The following is a 19353-nucleotide window of genomic DNA, read 5'->3' on the forward strand; positions in this document are numbered from 1 at the left end:
GGGAGTCACACGCAGCTACCACAGAGTCCCCAAATGACCCCTTTTGGAACTACATTGTACATTGAGGGACAGAAAACATTAAAGAAACGCCACGTCTCTGAGACTCGCCAGTCATATCACGGACAATGTTGGCAGCTGCATTAAAAAAAATGAACAGTATTCCAGGATCAGCACTAATCCGCAGCGGCAACAATCAATGTGAGAGGTATTACGGCTTCGGGAAGGATTGGCAGTAGCAGACCTAAACGTTTCAAACAAAGCTTCCCCTATGCCAAAACGGATGGGGCGGGGAGTATCTACATCTCTCGCTTACATTCGGCTCTCTGGGCCCATCGTGCTTAGAGGCATGATGTGAGTATCCACTGGCAAAACTCGATGAAAGCTTGCACATGGTTGCATTGTCTCAGGCACGACTACAGACGAAATACACTTTCATTGCGGCGTGGATTTATTGCGGCGCTGAAGGTAAATCTGCTCGACGCTCACAAGCGCACATACGCGGCCAATGCATGTGTGCGGGTCGACGTGGTACAGCGGTGCGCCCGTTGTCATGGAAACAAGTCAGCCGACCTAATGCGCCGTGACCGCGGCACGCCACCGATGGCAAACTTGATGCTGATGTTGCTGAACTGATGCTGGGAATCGCATCACACACACTGGGCGGATGTCGCTTGTCAACCAAGAGTCCTCCCACATGAGTCACAGGTAAGGGAATAAGATGGATAGTATACTCCATTTGGTTTCGTACTGTACATTAAACAGGACATAATGCTACAGGTACAGTACATGTATACGTCGCAGGGCACATACAGACAAACAACCACTCACATTCACATTCACACACATTCACGCTTAGGGGCAATTTAGGGGCTTCATTGAATCAAACATGTATGCTTTTGGAATTTAAGGACACCAAATGGCAAACTTCACACAGGAGGGCCTGAGCGGTGATTTTGAAACTGGGACTTCGAAGCAGTTGTGCTAACCACCAACCCACCCACCGTGCTGCACCTAAATTCATTAAATGCCAAATATCGTACATACACAATCTTACCAAGAGATGCTACAAATACACGTAAACTGAAATTAATATAATCATTAGTATGATAAAAGTGAATTAACACAATAAAGCCTCAGACAAACATTGTCTGTACCAAGGTTTTATTACTGGTGAGTCCTGCTCGGAACAGTGAGGTCATGGTTGGTTTTCTGAGTTAAATTCTTTGCTTTGACAAATTAGATTCATCAGTGGACCTAGCATGCATGTTTTTGAGACCTGGACAAAACCCATGCAAGCACAGGGAGAACGCCACAGTCTTTCCAATCCGGATGTACCTATAAATACAGTGGAACCTTGGTTCACAAACTTAATTCGATGCCCTCCTTGGCTGCCTGAGGGCAGTAAAAGACAGACACATTGGAGATAGTATACATGGACATCTGTATAGACATCGCTGTCTCCTCACAATGGATAAAGAATGTATGATTGTGAGTACTGTTATATTTGTCTGTATGTGTTGCTTCACCATTTGTGCTCAAGGGTTATATATGCATTTCCCATTGTGTGCTAGCATTAGCATTAAGTTGGAGAACTAAAAGCTAAGCTGTGTGTTTGTTTTAAATACACAACCTTTATTTCTCTTTGGTGTATGTTTAGTGTTTTCGAAGTAAGTCTTTTCTTGCCACCATCCCCCATCTTACAACATTCCCGCCTCCGATCCTCTTTAGAAACACTCGGAAACCAACAGCGCAAAGCTGGAACCGTCTGCTCATCTTCGTGTTTGCGCAATCACATGTGATCATGCGAGAGCTCTACATTGGAGGACTGGATTTGAGGCCGGTGGTGGAGCAGAGTCTTTATATGTGTGGTGTTTGTGTGGAGAGTATCAGAGCAGACCACACACATTTTGACCCAAACTGTTAAAGGGAAAGTCTTTTTTTTTTTTTTTAATGCCTTTACAATAATATGTCTAAACACTGTATTCTGATTAATGTTGCATTTGTGTGCGTATAAATTAAGCAGAAAAATCCACCCGTTTTGAATCCATCACAGGGTGCTGCCATCTTGCCTTGTACTGCCAAATAATGTGGACTGAAAATGACATCATAGTGCCTAAGTGCTCAGGCAACAACCATGGCTCACCTGTTTTCTGGGTTTGGTCATGTGATATTCACAAGTTGAGCCCTTACAGTACAAGTCAAAATGGCAGCCCCCTGAGATGGATAAAAACAGATGGATTTGCTGCTTAATTCATATCCCACAAATGCAATATTAAATCAGTATCCCGTGTTTGGACAAGTGGAGGCGCATATAACATCTTTGTGTAAAGACATTTTTTGACTTGACTTTCCTTTAAATGCCTGATTTTCTAATATGGCCGGGGGGTGCAAGTTTGACAGCAGGTAGACCTCAAACTAGAAAACGGTTGGATTGAAAATTTGCAAACAAATCAATCCCTCATGATTTGCTACAGTGTTGCTGTCGAAAGACCACCCAGGTCACAGCCAACCCAAAGCCGCAAGAGAGCGCTCCCTACCGGTGTTGTGGTCCACCGGCCCGCCGCCGTTGTTACCACCGAAGAGGGCAGCGTGTAGGTCGGGGTACGCCTTCTCCAGGGCCACGCACAGGTCCAGGAAATGGTCGCTCTCCTTGTTGGCCAGCATCTTCAGCAGCAGCTCCACTTTCTCCGCGCTGGACGAGCAGTTCTGGTCCAGCTCGAAGCGGTCGAGTTGGCTGAGCGCGCCCGAGACGACCAGCAGCTCGATGACTCGGTCGGCGTCCGTGATGGACTCCACCAAGTTCTGGTGGCACTGGTCGAGCAACTCTTTGTGCTTTGGCTCCATTGCTACGCGCGGTGGTAGTTGCCCCCCACCGCCAACCCTGCTCCTTAGCTTGCCCAAAGCTAACGCACGGGAATATCCGTAAGCGATCAAAAGTACCGATACACTGTGGAACTTAAGTTAGTTCGCCGGAGCCCAAGCGGCATCTGGAGAGCAATGTTTAGAGCATAGTGGTGGGAAAGGCACAAGGAGCCATATTGGTTGCCCGGGGCTGTTGACTGCACTAAACAGCGATACATTGTCCCATCTTACTCGCGTGTGGCGATTCACGTCGTCTTCCGCCTCCTTTCCGAGTACCGACACATTTTTGTTCCCCTCTCTCTCTTCTCGAGAAGCAGTCAACGCGCCCTCGGACGACTCAAATGCTGGGGAAGGGGGAGGGAAAGGAAGAAAAAAAAAAAGTCATGGAACTCCGCCGCTGAGCCTCTGCTCCACTGTATCCTCCGCCATGTCTGGGCAACTCAGCAGCTGCTGTCCGCTGTCAATCAACGCGCCGTCCAATGCCCGTATATGGGGAAAGAGGCGGGGCTAAACAAAATCACGCCTGTTTCTTCAATGGGCGTGAACGTGACCTCACACTACGTCGAAATTTGAAAAAAAAAAAGACGATTGAGATGCTATATATAGTGTATTGTGTATAGATTAGAATATATAGCTTTGCTGCATTTGATCGAGTAAAATTCAGGTTTTTTTTTAGTCTGTGCATTCGTTTTATTTTTTTGTATTTATCTAAATGTTTACAATTACAAGTTTATATCAATGTTGAATGTTTTAATTCATTTTATGTTGCTTCAATGGAACCAATTTAAAGATGGTTAAGTTAAAAGACAATAAGAAATAACTGAAAGATATACAAGATGATGCTTCCAAATCTTAATCACAAAACTGTTGTTTTTGTTCACCATTGATTCAATTAACCACACGAAAGACTGGTTAGGTTGCACTTACAAATAAACAACAGTTAAAACATCATAACATCATCCCCACAAATATTCCTATATTCCAAAAAAGGGCAAATTAAACATAATACTAACATTCATATGAATGTTTATAAATTGCATTTACTTGTTTATTCTTATTATACTACGGAAAAATAATAACCTGATGACGTTTCCAATATATACACCATGCTTACAGTTAAATTATATAATCACTTTATTTGTATTTTATGGCATCCAGTTGGACTCATTTGCATGAGACAGTGAACCTTAATCATACACAAATGTTTGATCACTTGTGTCTATATTCAACATTTTGAAATGTAAAATGTGCATATTAAAAAAAAAAAAATCCATGCTTACATAATGATACTGTTGTAGCCATGGGCGTATGCACCGTGTACAATCTCCATTCAAGCTGCAACACTGCACCCAATTTACCCGTGTGTGTGCGTGGGGGGGGGGGGGGGGTAAAAGCTACACGAGTGCTGACAAATGATATTAGCATTTGTGGAATACAACAAGAAGATGATGGATGCCATCCGCTCTCAAGATTGTTGGCACAGAAGCAGCCGTCTGCAGGCGTTTACCTCTCTGAAAGCGTGACCTTATTCATGCATGCACTGAATCTCATTGTGACATCTCCAATTCCCTTCCTCTCTTTCTCCCACCCTCCCTCCTCTCAGTCTGCCATGTTGGCTCCACACACAGCTTGTGCGATGTGCTCCCCCTTTAGATGAAAAATTAATAAGGATTCATTCATATCAAAGGGAAGCAGGTCCCCGCTGCATACACAGATTGGGCACTCGTGTCTGGAACCTTATTTTTGAGGATACAGAAAACAGACCGATGCCTTTCATATCGTATAACATTGTTTGTGTTGCATTTAGATGTTGATTTTCGGCGCTCTGATGATTTACTGAGAGCTTGTTCAACAGATTTTGTTCTCAGACAGCTCAGATGAGAGAAGATGATATCAGTGGAACTTCAAAAGACGAACACAATATATTCTGTAACACTGGTTTATTAAGTTGTTCTAATTCCATCCATCCAAAGATATTGGGTAGGCAACCCAGGCAATTGCTCAGAGCCCCAAGTTGAAGGGTTTTGTTGTCTGAGTCACACTCTGCCCCACTGTCCTATGGTGTTCCACAGGGTTCAATGTTGGGGATCCTGCTGTTTTCATTGTATTTACTGCCCCTGGGTTCCATCTTAAGAAATCATTGTTTTTGCTTTCAGGCGTATGCAGATGACTGTTAGAGCTTTGTCCCGCTATGCAAAAAGTACACAACCCTAGAACACTAACGTCGGGTGATTTTCACCCACACAATTTGTTGTAAACTGTTGCACTTTTACATAAATGGATGAAAACTGTATTTTACCCGGGATATTACATCGGGTTAAATGTACCCGACGTTAGAGATGGGGTTATTAATTTTAACGTTAGTGTTTTGGGTTAAGGCCACTTTTGTCCTGTCTGGAGGAAATCAAAGGCTGGGCTCAGATGAGACATCAAATTAAACTCTGAGGGATTTTTTTTCTAATTAGGCGTAAATTACACTCGCTTCATTTTGATACCTGCAACAGATGGGCAGCAACTGATCATAATAAGAAAACTTGATTACACGGGCAGAACCAACCTATCGTATTGCAAACTGATGGGATGGTGTCTTGTCTTAATTAAAATAATGACTGATTATTATCTCCGCATGGCAATAATGCCTTCAACCCATCCAAATTCAGCAAGGCGTCGGGGGAAAGGGCTTCTCAAAGACATGCTAGATTTGTTTAACATGACCTAAGCAGCTTATGGATGCCATTAGCTCCCCCCTCCCTTCGCACGATTATCGATTGTACTGTAGCCAGCTGAGTGCACCACAAAGTGTGCTCGACAGAATTTTAAGTGAGGCTAACAGGACTCGATAGGGTGCAGCCTACATACAGGCATCGAGGAAACCACTTGTTCATGTATATGGTCATTTCGAATTATAAGAGTAATTGGCAGCATAGCGCAAAAGTGGTGCATGTCTGCCTCACATTTCAGGCTCAAAACTCTTGAGGTTCAACCCCCTGGCCTTTCTGTGTGGAGTTTGTATGTTCTCTCTGTACTTTTCTAGATTTTCTCCAGCTTCCTCCCATTAAAAAAAAAACAAAACAAAACATAGATGTTGTGTTCATTGAATACTCTAAAATTGCCCATGGGCGTCAGTGTGAATGTTTTTGTGTCTCTACGTGCCCTGTGTTTGGCAGGTGACAGGTCCTGGGTGTACTCTTGTCTATCGCCCAGTCAGCTAGGATAGGTAGCTCAACCTAATGAGGACAAGGGCTATTAAAAGATAAAAGGATGGATAAGAATGTGACGGTAACATAATTTACATAAATCAGCAGTATGCAGACAGTAGCCATGTAGAACTCACTGTACTGAGAATGACTTCAATGTTTTGCTACCCTCTGCTGGCAAAGAGTCAACAAAACAATAGTGGAGGAAATGCATAAAGTCCCTGTTAAAAAAAAGATAAGTAAAACAGATGTCTTTCTATACCTTATACATGTTTGAAAATAATTGGTGAAAACATGCAGATTGGGAACTATGTAGGACTTAATTGTGGAGTTTTAGTGTTAAACTGTTTTTCACCATTTTTAGTTTTAACTAGTAACTACCACACTATGGCAATAGCTACGTGCAGTTAGCTGCCTAGCAATGCTGGCAATCTGAAAAAAGATATATCTTCCTTTCGGATAGTCCACTATCATGGGCACTCAGAGTGCCTCGTCGTTGGTAGTGATTCAGCCACAGAATGGCAGAAAAGCAAAAAGGGGGTGCTGAAGGACGAGGAGGGGAAAAACTAATTAAAAAGAAGTCTGACTTGACACCCAGAGTGTGGACAGGGGTTTATGGCCACTTTAGAGTGCCTCATTGTTGCAGCATGTAATTGCCTCCATTTTCAATAAATGTCTGTAAATGCCCAATTACCAGACCTCTAATAGTAATTTTCCCTTCCCAATCTTCTGGGAAAAAATAAAAAATAAAAATCGCACAGACAATCATAAATATTAAACCGGTTCAATATTTCTAACTGCAAAACCGGTTTGTTCAAGACATGCACGGACCCCATGATTGTGACATTGAAACCGAATAGCCAATTTGTGACCTGAAGCTCATGCTAATATAAATACAGTAGAGAAGCTATTGCTTGTTTGAGCGTGATTGTTAGGGGAGATGCAGTTATGTGTACTGTGCGCTGTGTTGGTGTTCTCAAGTAAACCATACACGAAGAGCAGCAAGAACACATTTTTTTCCCCTCATCATTTAAATAATTATTAATTTGATGAGCCAGAAAGCAGTCAGTTGTTATTGTTTATTTTCTGGGACTTGTGAATATAAAATTCCAGACAAAAGTGTGACCTGCAGTGGTTTCGGTCCACATGCCAGCTAACCATAAAGCACAACGGCGACAAGGAAAATGTCAAAGTAGAGTAATATATAGATTACATGGCAAGGCTGATATGTTGTGGCACGTGCATTTCAATTCAGCATTTATGGACATTATTAAACATAAATCAGAAAGAACATACCCGTTCATATGGGGACATCCACAATTGGCACAATATTGCGACAGCTAATGGGGATCCAATAAACAATGAACAATACAACAATGTACTTTTTAAAAATATAAAGCTTTTTTTCGTACGTAATGCATTGGTACTCTACCTACTCAAATATTCAGCATGTAAAAAATATAAAAGCTTTTGTGTGCACATTGTATTGCTAGTGGCCAAGAGGGGTTACAACAGGGTAAAAACCCGTCATGGCATGCATTTTTGCAGCTTCTGTATATTGCTTTGACAATATAAAACCAAGGCGGATTACTATTGAAGGCACATGAAATGTGATTGCCTCAGTCACTGCCACCGCACAGCTTGAGAAGGAGCTTTTTGTAGTCGCCTGATGTGTCGCCCTGTTAGGAGATGGAAAAACATTTGTATCCAACACGGTTGCTTTGCCTTTCATTTATCCATGTGGTTGCCTGATTAATCAGCGCTCAGCGCTAATACTTACAGAGATGTCAGTGTACAGCGACTTGCCATAGTTTCTCACATATTCCTGGCGGATATCCAGCATGTCGACCTCGGAACGGGACACCATGATTCGGATGAGAGTGGTGTCTTTAGTACCAGCCCCCTAAGCAAGCACACGCATAACACACACATAATGAGAATGAGTAAAAGTCAAATTTCCTTGTATGCGTATTACGTACAGACTAGTCGACTAGTTGAATTTACTACTCGACAATTACGATTACAGTGTGATGTCGACTATATGCCAATCACGTTTTTGACTTAAGGAAACGGCAAAGTCGCTTGCAGCAAACAATTGTGCCGCAAATATACGACTCTACTTAAAAAAATAGCAAAGACATCATCAACTACTCGACATCGACTCGACTTAAGTCGTGCAACCGTAAATGTGTACGTGCACATATAGAATGAGGCTCACCTTCATGGCCTTGTAAAGCCGCTCAGCAAAGTAGGCTGATGTATTCTTAATACACTTCACTGGAATAGAGAACATACGCACTCAGTACAAAATACTTGTCATTTCATAGCAAAAGAACAAGATTTATCATTGTAAGATGAAAATGAAACACCTTTATAGCTATTTATATCGTAACAAACCGGAATATCATGCAACATGCACACTGCAGTGCACACAATGAAAATCTATTTGTGAAAACTGTAAACTAACAGTGGACTGACTGAAATGAAACACCTTAAAAGGTTATATTACCATAACCCTGATGGTAGCAAAAACAATAAGAAAGAAAAAAGAGAACATTAATCATGTGGAAAATATTTCACACATGAATGCAGCATCCTTGACTCAGTGTAGACATGTCATTAACTTTACAAAAAACAAATCTGTGTTCAGAACACAATGTGGCAACACTTGCTGGGTTTTTTTTTTTTTTTCCTTACCCACAGCCAACATGCCACTCTCCAAGTCTCCTGACATCTCCCTGCTGATGCTCTTCTCGATATCCCTGCCACACATCTTCTGGTACTCCATAAAAACTGCGTGCAACACAAAAATACATTGAGATGAGAGATGCAATCATAAGGAAAATGTAATATCAAGTTTGTAGTGACCATAATGATCACAGCTATTATCACAATATTGCTTAAACAAATATAAAATTAAAATAAAAAAATACCAAGACAAGAACCAGTAACAGAGCAGAGTTATAAACATTCTCAGAGACCCAAAAATGGTAGTAACAATAATTACAAAACAAAGCGGCAATACGAAAATTCATCACGGTTTATAGCTAAACCATTAGCCTCTTAATCCCTAATGGCGACCTTAGTTAAAACTGATAAACATGAGATGACTTGTCTTCATTTTAGTGCCTACCTGTCCTGAGATGGCTTTTGCTCCTAGCACATAGGATGGCATTAAATTTGGACTCGTCCGTCCCCAGCTTGTTCTCTCCAGCAGCATACAGGGCCTAGGAGGAGAGCGGCAAACATATATACATAAAAATAGACAAAATGAATATGAATTTGTGTAAATTAGAGTGTACCTGAGCATCTTGCTTAGCCAGTGAGAGGTCAACATTTGGTCTTTCATCACGATTACCCTATAGAGAAGGTGGGGGGAAAAGGAGACTCAATGGGGTCTCCCTGTAGTTGCAGACAAATATTTCAGTAGGTTTTGTTGTTGCTGTACCTGTGCAAGAGAGATCAAGAGTCTACGGAAGTGTCCTGAGGTGTCACTGGTGATGGCATCCTCCATAGACTTCTTGAATTCTAAAATGAGGGGAGAACATGAACCACACAAACGCCTGATACAAATACTCAACTATTTGCAGGTAAGCTCACGATTGAAATGTTCCTTGGAAAGATGTCAATTTTAGTAGTCCTAATGTGCATGCAGGCAAAACAATTGAAATGATTCAAAAATAAATAGAGCAGAATCAAATTTTGCCACATTTTATAATTTTTGGGAGTGTTTGACTTTGGAGTTTCCACTGTAGCAGAGGACAAACTCAGATAATTTCAAGGAACTATACCTCCAGTTTTCTGCTCTTGTGAACACAAATAAAGCTGGATTCCGCCAATCTTATCAATCAAAATCCGAACATGGTGATTAGTAGTGAAACTACCGGCTTGAAGCGCCTCACCTGTTTTGTAAATACGGGCTATCTCCTTGATTTCGGCGTTGGAACGAGATGACAGGATCTCTATCAGACAGGCTTCGTCGGTCCCAGCGCCCTGCAATGATCACGCGGCACATTCGAATCTCATTCCGCGGCTTTGTCCGAGCAGACTTTCTGTCTAGTAACGGACTGACAACACAAGTCATTTGCCCAGTAATTCCTATTTTCATCAACATTACTTTTTTGAATTATGGAAGCAAAATTTTACCATTTACATTGCAACCCTTTTGTCACTGTTTGTGTTCTCATCTGGAATAATATTTAGTAAATATATACTATGCATGGGCCGGGCCTTTAGGGCAAACGTTTACCTTGATGGCACTATGGATCTCAGAGGCGTCAAACAAAGCCGGGCTCTTCAACGTGGCCATGACCAGCTTCCTAAAGTCGCCCGACAGTTCAGAGTGGAGGTCCTTAATCAGATCCTGAAAATGGAAACAGGCTTGGAATAGCTGAAGTCCTTCATCAATTTCCAGAGCTTTGAAAAGCAAACTATAATGAGCTCTGAGAGTTTGTGCTCCAGCCCTCTTTCCATTTTGCTGGCAGCACCTGTCGTCTGCTTGTCAACGCTTGTTAAGCTACGCTCGACACTCGATATAGGGAACGCTGTTTAAACGCCAACACTATTTTAAAAACGGTGGATTTTCTCATTATGGAAAGAGAGCGTTAAGAATAAGCACGGATGGGCGGGATGGTTTACCTTCCCATAGGAGGTTTTGTAGGCACGGAGCAGAGGAACACGCTGCTTGTTGGAGCGACTCCCCAGCAAGTCAATGATGGCCTGCTCATCAGTTCCTGCGCACACACAATACTAATTGGTCCATGAACTCACATCACTGATATGAATTCATAAATAAATACATTTAAACTTTACAATGACTATACATTCATGTTAAATGAATAGTTATTCTAAAACACAAAATACGTCTATACAAGAATAACACCCACTTGTATTAACCTGGAAATGTTCTGCGATTCGAAGGACGTAAAATAGCTGTAATAAAGGTGCGATGGCGCCTCTGTGTAAAGACATTTTAGATAGGTGTGTAAAGTTTACACGCTGAGGGGCTTTATTTTCGGAGATAGCGTACGTGTGCTTGGCGGATTTCATTGCCCTACTAGTGTTAAATAAACATATAATAGAAGATCAGAAGGCTTGTTTCCTTTTTCAATTTCCAATTTTTAAACGAGAAAATGGAGATGGCTCGTCTAGTTCAATGGAGATTGCAAAACTGCCTTCCTGATACATCTCCTTTAAATCGGTCGTTTCTCATTCAATCGTTTCATTAACCTCCCATAAAATTCAACTGTAACTTTTAATAGACCCCAATGAAGTGGGATATTGCCTTAATATAATTAGATGCGTAAAGTCAACATTACCATCCAATGTGACAGAAAACGTGAATGACAGCAACAATTGCTTTCAACAAAATAGGGCCGATAATGTCAGTGGCTGTCCCGACTCCCGAGACCATAGAATAAGCTCATAAACAGGTGGCGTCCCAAATATGTTATGACACTATTTGCATAGTCTAATACCAGGAAAATTATTGAGCGTGGGTTTGACCAGGACAAAGCAGCTGAGTTGTCAGTCACTCACCAAAGCCCTTCATGGCCTTCCTTAGGACCTCCACATCTTTGAGAGGGTCCGCTCCAGGAAAGTCCTTGATTGTCCCTCTGAACCCTTTCTGCAATTACCCGTACACAAATCCAACCAAAAATCATATTTGTTCACTATTTGATGGTAAGTTGTCTTTAAAACATATTGGTTCTTACATTAACAGGCGGTGCCATCGGCATGGCTCCGCCTCCATAGGCTTGCGTCGATGGATTTGGAGAGGGGACCTTTGGGTACCCAGGCATCGGTGCAGGTGCTGCTCCATACCCGGTGGGGTTGGGAGATGGCGCGCGAGGGTAGCCGGGCATAGGCTGGCCTGGGTAGCCCATCCCTGGGCCTTGAGGCATGGCTCCTCCTGGCTGTGGGTACAGGCCATATGACTGTTGGTTAGGGAAAGGGGCACCGTACCCGCCTGGTGGATAGACAGGCGGGTATCCCCCGGGGGCGTGGGCGTACATGGAGGGGTTTGGGGAAAAACACCCCAGGCCTTGGAACATCTGGTAGGCCTGTAATTTGGAAAGATTGACATTCCATAATATGGGCGAAGTTAAACCTGGAATCTATTGAATTATGTTTTTCTGATACACAGCAATATTTAAAACATTTAAATGCTTATGACACTAGTATGTATACAAAGTGTAGCCATGCTATGCAGTGAAATGGGAAATTTGACATCACAAATTACACAAACAGGACAAAGAATGAGGAAAGAGAAAAGGATTAAAAGCGGCACAAAATGGGCAAGCTTTAGAGGCATGGATGCTCATTTTAATTTCTTAATGTAAAATGTTTGTCTTCTCATGCCAAGAAAGTGAGAAAGATAAGCTGAGTTTTTTTTTTTTTTTTTTAATGATGCAAATTTCAAGAACTGACTTACCAGAAAGTGTAAAGACGGAATAGCCCAGTTATGGAAGTGGAATTCATTCTAAGTGCAATACTCAACGCAACCACTTTCATCATGTCGTATTACATACATTTAAAACTACATTCAAATTACAGGAGCCTCTCTTAATCAAGTCCACCTACCATGCCAGCATTGTATCCCGGGTTGGTGAGGTTGTCCATACCTATGGAGGGATATCCTCCAGCAGGCCCACCTCCCCAGCTGCCTGCAACACAAAACGAACATTCATCTGTTACCCACATTGCATTGGCTTCAAAATACCTAACGATTAGGAATATTAGAACAGTACAATGAATGGAGGAATGACTCCTCTTGCTGGAACTTTCCGACTTGTCAACAAGTAGGTGACAGTGTTGAACTCAGAATGGGAGCACTGTAGAAGTGAAAAGAGAGGGAGCAAAAGAGGACTGTGCTACTTGTGTCTCTTAGCAACAGCAGAGATTTGTTTGCTTTGGGAAGGGGAAAAAATGTCCCCCAGGCTACAAAAAAAAAAAAAACAACAATTTTGAGGGGAGAAATGCATGGTTCCCCATGTTTGCCATACCTGGTGGAGGCGCTGGTGGGTAGCCTCCGGCCTGGGGTGGATAACCTCCTGCCTGAGGTGGGTAACCTCCTGCTTGGGGTGGGTATCCTCCCCCCTGTGGTGGGTAGCCGCCCGCCTGGGGTGGGTAGCCGCCCGCCTGGGGTTGGTAGCCGCCCGCCTGGGGTGGATAAGCACCAGGTTGTGGTGGGTATCCACCAGCCTGAGGAGGGTAGGCACCAGGCTGAGGAGGGTAGCCACCTGCTTGGGGTGGGTAAGCACCAGGTTGTGGTGGGTATCCACCAGCTTGAGGAGGGTAGCCAGGGTAACTCATGGCTTCAAAGACAAAACAGAAAACAGTAAGTGAATTAAAGGGACATCATTTTACACCAGTGGTGGGCAATTCCAGCTTTTCCTCATTAAGGAAGTGGTGAACCTATCCCATCTTACTTTGGGTACGAGGTAGTATACACCATGGACTGGGCGGCAGGAAACAAACACATCAAACATCCATTCACACTCGTAATTTAGATTGTTCAATTATCCTAACATACCTGTACAAGTTTTCGTAACGTTGAAGGAAGTAAGATTTGACCCTAGAACCTCTTAACAGTGAAGCAGATGTGGTAACCACTTGACCACCATATGGCCATATTTCAAATATATCCAGAAAAATAAATATATATTAACACTAATTGCTTTATCACAAAAGGAAGTTTTATTAGAAGTCATACATAAAATGGAGAAGTCATTAAAACAACAGATAAAAACAGAATGGATTCACTGACAACTCATGACAAATACTTAAAAAAAAAAAAGGACTTAGGATTTCCTGTTAAAGCTTCCCCAAGGCTAGGAACAGAATTGTCAAATACACTACTAGCACTACTGGATACGGGAAGGGACATTATTCTCCTGAAGCCAATTTGTATCCTTCACTCATTTTATGTAATCCGAGGTTATTGGAGGCTTTTATTTGTGTTTACCTTCCAGGACTTAAACTCGTGTAAATGGCATCCTTGTTCCATATATGACCTCACTGGATTAATACCCACCATTGACGTCTTCCCTAATTTGAATTTGGCAAACATGTTTAAAAAAGACGTTGGAAATCCATCTAATGTGAATGTGTATGACTTAATGTAAAATACCTTTGTGAAAAACACAATTTTAACCATTACAAATCACACTTTCACAAGTAGATTCTAAAAGTGAGCCGTTACAATTACTACTTGACAGCTAGACCATAACACAAAATAAAAAAAACGTTAGATAGGAACTAAGTACAAGGTGTACCGTCCCCCGTCTTCCCATTTTATTGTAGTGATGATGAGTGAGTCAACAATTTGACAAAGGCTGTTAAACACACAGCAGCTACTAAGACAGTATTCTGTACTGTAACTGCACTGTAGCTTAGCTCTGCTGAGGTTTAGCTGACTTTAAACTTGGACGGGCCAGTCCAACTGTGCCTCGGGCTAAAACAAATCACTGAAAATTTGCCAAATAATATCGTTACCACATAAGTAGACGTCTTAAAATAAAGCAATGCGTGCAAAAAATATAGCGAAGAGGCTCAGTTTAGCCGTACAACGTTCAAGTCGAGCTAAAGATAAACCTGCAGTGGCCGAGGTAGCGAGGAGGGGGTAAAAAAGAGTAACATTACACCACGAAATGCCTCCCAAAATAATCGCTACGTCTCTACAGATAACTTGCCTATAAGTATTTCAAAGCCATTGTCGTAAAATAAGTGTACTTGTGAGAATAGGGGAACTTACTTGGGCCTGTTCGACTTCTTACTAATGCAATCGGTCCGCTGTTGAACGACGTTTGAGGCTTGCCGTGGGTGGGTCACTCCAGATAGTTTCCATCTTGAAGGGAGGACCCGCCCACCGATCCGTGTGTCACACTTGTGCTGCCTGTCACGCCGCTGTCATAACATGACAAAACCAAATAAAGTCAACAACGCATTTTTTCCACTCACGACGTACATACGTAAATGGGAGTTAAGACTGATGTAAAGCATGACCCGTAGTCGCGCATCCACGACGTGATTTATTCATTTCTTTTTTACACGGACGGCAAGTGTTTCCTGAAACTACACCCGCCCATATAAAATAACCCAGAATTCTAATACTAAAACTAAATTTGATTACGACATAAATAACGAAAAAAGTAATTAAATGATATACTTCTCAAAACAAACCCTTTTAAATATATATATATATATATATATATATATATATATATATATATATATATATATATATATATATATATATATATATACACACACAATTTAGAAGCGTAATGTATTACTGTATGTGGTTTCCTGACAAGTTGCGTGTTAAGTGGTGCAAAAGTAAATGTACTGTACTGTACTGTAATTGCAGGACTCTAATGTTTATTAAATACGCCACAGGAGGGAGCCATTTTGAAGGCTTTAACTTCTGGTGGTCTTGCCTGCCCTGCCACCTACAGGCTGATTAGTTGGGTGGTAAGTAATTTAAGTCAACAAGCTACCCCATTTATCATTTTGTTCTTTTATCCATCTAAGTATGGGACTGTATTTTGACGTTAAGTTAAAAGAAAAAACGTTCAACGGTAGCACTCCATCACTTATTAGCGTCAATAATTTTAACTGAAAAACTATCACACCGTTACTTCTAACACCTCTTTATAAACAAAAAGAAGTACCTTTGGTGCAAACGTGCTGGCTAGTGTGATAAATAAATTTAGTGGTGGCAGAGGTATCTAGGAACAGACTTGGCCGACGAGCCATTTGGCTCAAAACGCCGTTCATGAATATTCACGCTAGCCAAGCGCTGATTGGCCAGCGTCCTCACCGACTCTCCACCGTCCTCATTTAATATTTAAAGCAAATCTCTCGGCCCCGCTGCAATAAAGGCAGATAGCGGACCATGGGGATCGGGGGGGGGGAACTTTTTTTTTACTGACATGTTAGCGCTATGACTTTTGACTAAGACTTAACTGGGGCCAGGCTCCGGGCGTGAGGAGCGTACAAGGGCTCTTTTTTTCGGGATCAAAAAGGAGAACTCGACTTCTTGCCCCGGGAAAAAAGCCACCAAGAAACGAGTTCCATTGAAAGTATCAGCGGTGGCAAGTCGAGTTCAGCCCTTTGGATTGAAGATGAGCTTATTGTCTGCCATAGACACGAGTGCCTCCGTGTACCAGCCTGCGCAACTCCTCAACTGGGTCTATCTCTCCTTGCAAGACCCCCACCACCAGACCAGCGCATTTGACGCCTTCAGACCCGAACCCAACTCTTCCCACCCGGATCTCAACTTCAGCAAGAGTCCCTCCTCGGCCGACTTGAGCTCTTCCCTCAACTCCAACTATCTCAACAACTTCTTTCAGCTGCAGCGCAATGAGGTGACATTTATGTGTAATAATCTTTCTGTGTTTCTGAGTGAGTGTGTTTCAAGTAACCGAGCTGTTTGCATGCCCATGCAGGGAATGTTAGTGCACGGACAGCACAGACTATTGTGGTAAGATACCCACTGTGATCATTTTTATATGGACCATGACTTCAGCAAATCTTATGAGCGAGTTATGACGTTTTAGCAACATTATCCAACTAGAAGTAGAATTATTTAAAGTGCAGGTTTTGTTCGTGTGTGTGTGACAAGTGCCAAGGAAGCCTTGAGTCCGGGCTGGAGAGTAAAAATGCCATTCTAAATGATGAAAAATCCGATACAAAGATGACACCAATGTGGGTTAAATATCCCTCTGAGGTTTTATTAGTTTTCATAATTGTCTGGCAGGCCAAATTAAATGCCTTCAGAGGATGTATATGGCACGCCGGCCATGGGTTGCCTACTAATGTCTTGAGTCATTTGATAAAAGTCTCAAGTAGGTCCAAATTTCGAACAGGAAACAGGTCCCAATTAATTTGGTCTCACTAAGACTGCAACACAACTCAAACCTGTTACTGGCATTTTGCACAAATAACACGGAGACCTGAGACTTGGCCCAAAATGACTTGCATTAGGCTAAATGAATTTGGATTAGTTTTAGACTTGGACAGATCAGCTGAGCAGACCACACTAGTCTCTTTTTTGACCTCTTCAAATAGAGACGGTCATGCAAACACAAAATCAACTCATGTTTGCATATTGTCTATTTTAGAAGCGGTGTGTAATTTTAGGGACAAACATGCCATTAATGTATGCAGGCTGCAAACCTGATACTACAAACTGTGCAGATTGCTAACACACCACTTCAGCTAAGGCACACTCGCTGCTTAAATTCCTAGAGTGTTTATTAGCAGTTTTAACACTCAAAGTAGATGTGCTCGTGTTCTTTATTATGGTAATAGCCATAGACGTCACTTAACATGAAACAGTCCTCGGAAGAATGGGTGTGCGCACAATGCATTACACGCAATTGTGTAAAGAAATTCAATCCACATGAGAATAACGTGTTTCAAAGTCAGCGAGCGTGCATACGGACTGGAAACAGTTTAGGGGCACCGGGGATTTTGCAACTTTCTATGCCGACTACGCCAAGCTAAATAAACCACCACGGAGATTTGATGATGAGATGAGTAATGCCGTTGTTTTCAAGACACGAAAGTGCAAAAGTCCGAGCAAGTATTGCCGTGTTGTCCATTGATAGTTATACACCAACATATCTTAGTTGTAATTCAAAAAGGCATGTATGCTCATGCCATATATTGTTACAATCTTTCTGTTTTTGGTTCCGAGGTACATTAACCCTAACCTATAGCAGTTTCCTTTGTGACTTCCTGCAGTTTTATGCTAACTCGGGTCACCCACCAGGCCCAAGAGCTCCGGTTTTAAAACAACAGTGCGTGATTGCCCCCTGACGTGCCGACACCACAATCCTAAACCTGGGAAAACAAATGCTTATCTTGCTTGGTTGCGCAGGACGTTATTTACTAGCTTTTGTAGCGCCCGATGTGCTCCTCAATCACCAAAAACCTCAATCAAAATGTGCTGGATCCACGACACTCTTTCACTTAATACTGACTTACCTAACAGTTTCACCCCATCTTTGCGTGAAATCACTTTTTGTTTGGTCTGCCAGCTGGAGAGCGAAACGAAAGAATGACGTTTTGTGTTTGTCAAAGTAGCACCGCAACAACTGCACTAAGTGAATACACAAACAAGTGTGTGCGCGATAACGCATAACACAGTCATACCCGAGGCTGAAAGGCATGGCAGATGGAAAACCTGAGAATGGACAGGGCTGTGATGCTTGATTTACAGTGACAACATGTAATAAATGAACACAGCCTCAAAGCTGGATCTGGTTAGAGAGTCCACGGCTAACACACTGCAGATATATAGATCTGGCATGGAGCCGTGGACAGGTTGCCAAGTTTGAGGTTTTTTGCGCAATGCAACATTAAACAGCAACATTATTTCCCAGACACTGGGCTGGATCCTAAAAAAATGCTTGACCCTCTGTGATGAGGATGAATTTATCTGTGGATCCCATCAAGCCCACTCACTGGGGCCTTTGCTTTAATGTGGCTTTTCAAGTATTTGTCATTACAGCAGTTAAAGGATTAATCATTTGATGCCAGATGTGGAGTTTGTTGGTGAACCACGGGCATTTGATAAGACCAAGTCCAAGCATTCATTCCTTTGTCATTTTGTCACGTTTCATCAAAGTCAAAAGTTAGACTCAAAACTATTTCGGAAGCAAGCAAATCATTTGGTTCAAATTTAAAGAAAGCTTCAAAGTGCTGTCGAATGATCAATCTTGGGCTCAAGCAGGTTTTTAGTCTCATTGTCGAAGTTTCAACCAAGTTTTTTGGTTCAAGATTGAAGGCAGTCGAAAACCTTTAGTCCAACTTTTATACAGGCTTGCTATTTTTCCCCCATTTAGCCTCAAGCTGGTCCCATTACATCTCCACTTGAAAAATGTACATAAGACTTGCTTGAGACTTGGATGAAATTGATTGGGGATTTCTTGGGATTTCAAAGGACCCAAGACTTGCTTAAGAAGAAGTCAACACAAACATGTTTCTTTTAAGAATATGTTCTATTCAGGCCCACTAGTTGAAACACAGCATTCTGATTAATATTGTGTTTGTGGAATATGAGTTAAGCAACAAAATCCACCCGTTTTTAGCCATCTTTGGGGGCGGCCATTTTGTCACTTCTGTCAACTGAAAATGACATCACAACTACTCCGGGCTAGGGTAACGACCAATCATAGCTCAGCTTCAGAAAACAGGTGAGCCGGGAGAATTTTGCTGCTTAACTCATATTCAAATTAATCATATTGTCTTGTTTCAACTACTGGGCCTGTATATACATATTCTT

At 42.1% G+C, this 19353-nt stretch overlaps 3 protein-coding genes across 11 annotated transcripts in view; 1 reads left to right on the plus strand and 2 right to left on the minus strand.

Moving 5' to 3' along the window:
• The window catches only part of LOC147139923 (disks large homolog 5-like), a 47733-nt gene extending 44426 nt beyond the window's left edge, over positions 1–3307 (minus strand). For all 8 annotated transcript variants that reach the window (XM_086044829.1, XM_086044832.1, XM_086044828.1 and 5 more), the window contains exon 1: positions 2538–3307. In XM_086044829.1, coding sequence (XP_085900955.1) covers positions 2538–2844 — 307 coding nt within the window. In that variant the 5' untranslated portion in view covers positions 2845–3307. The remainder of the gene's footprint in view (positions 1–2537) is intronic.
• Positions 3308–7124: 3817 nt separating this feature from the next.
• LOC147139924 (annexin A4-like) lies at positions 7125–18158 on the minus strand. Of its 2 annotated transcripts, none has more exons than XM_086044347.1 (16): positions 18054–18158; positions 14815–14966; positions 13064–13375; positions 12642–12724; positions 11774–12121; positions 11598–11685; positions 10698–10792; positions 10309–10422; positions 9962–10052; positions 9508–9587; positions 9362–9418; positions 9193–9286; positions 8757–8852; positions 8278–8336; positions 7840–7962; positions 7125–7738 (listed from the first exon to the last, which is right to left on the minus strand). In XM_086044347.1, the coding sequence occupies exons 3-16, from the start codon at positions 13371–13373 to the stop codon at positions 7679–7681; spliced, it is 1698 nt and encodes a 565-aa protein (XP_085900473.1). In that variant the 5' UTR covers positions 13374–13375; positions 14815–14966; positions 18054–18158; the 3' UTR covers positions 7125–7678. The 2 variants fall into 2 exon arrangements, with proteins under 2 accessions (XP_085900473.1, XP_085900474.1); XM_086044348.1 differs by having other exon boundaries at positions 11774–11974; positions 18054–18154.
• The window catches only part of zcchc24 (zinc finger, CCHC domain containing 24), a 44657-nt gene continuing 41260 nt past the window's right edge, over positions 15957–19353 (plus strand). The window contains exon 1 of the mRNA XM_086044349.1: positions 15957–16429. Within this exon, the coding sequence (XP_085900475.1) occupies positions 16187–16429 (243 nt within the window). The 5' untranslated portion in view covers positions 15957–16186. The remainder of the gene's footprint in view (positions 16430–19353) is intronic.

The sequence above is a fragment of the Filicampus tigris genome, chromosome 11, assembly GCF_054856515.1.
Source record: "Filicampus tigris isolate MCC_2025a chromosome 11, RoL_Ftig_1.0, whole genome shotgun sequence".
Classification (NCBI taxonomy): Eukaryota; Metazoa; Chordata; class Actinopteri; order Syngnathiformes; family Syngnathidae; genus Filicampus; species Filicampus tigris.

Bases quoted from the DNA above. Each gene is read 5' to 3' on its own strand.
- LOC147139924 (XM_086044347.1), bottom strand. From the start codon at position 13,373: ATGAGTTACCCTGGCTACCCTCCTCAAGCTGGTGGATACCCACCACAA. The intron at 12,122-12,641 runs GTAGGTGGACTT...TCCAAATTACAG, and splicing joins CGGGATACAATGCTGGCATG to GCCTACCAGATGTTCCAAGG. The intron at 9,588-9,961 runs GTGAGGCGCTTC...CCCTCATTTTAG, and splicing joins AGCCCGTATTTACAAAACAG to AATTCAAGAAGTCTATGGAG.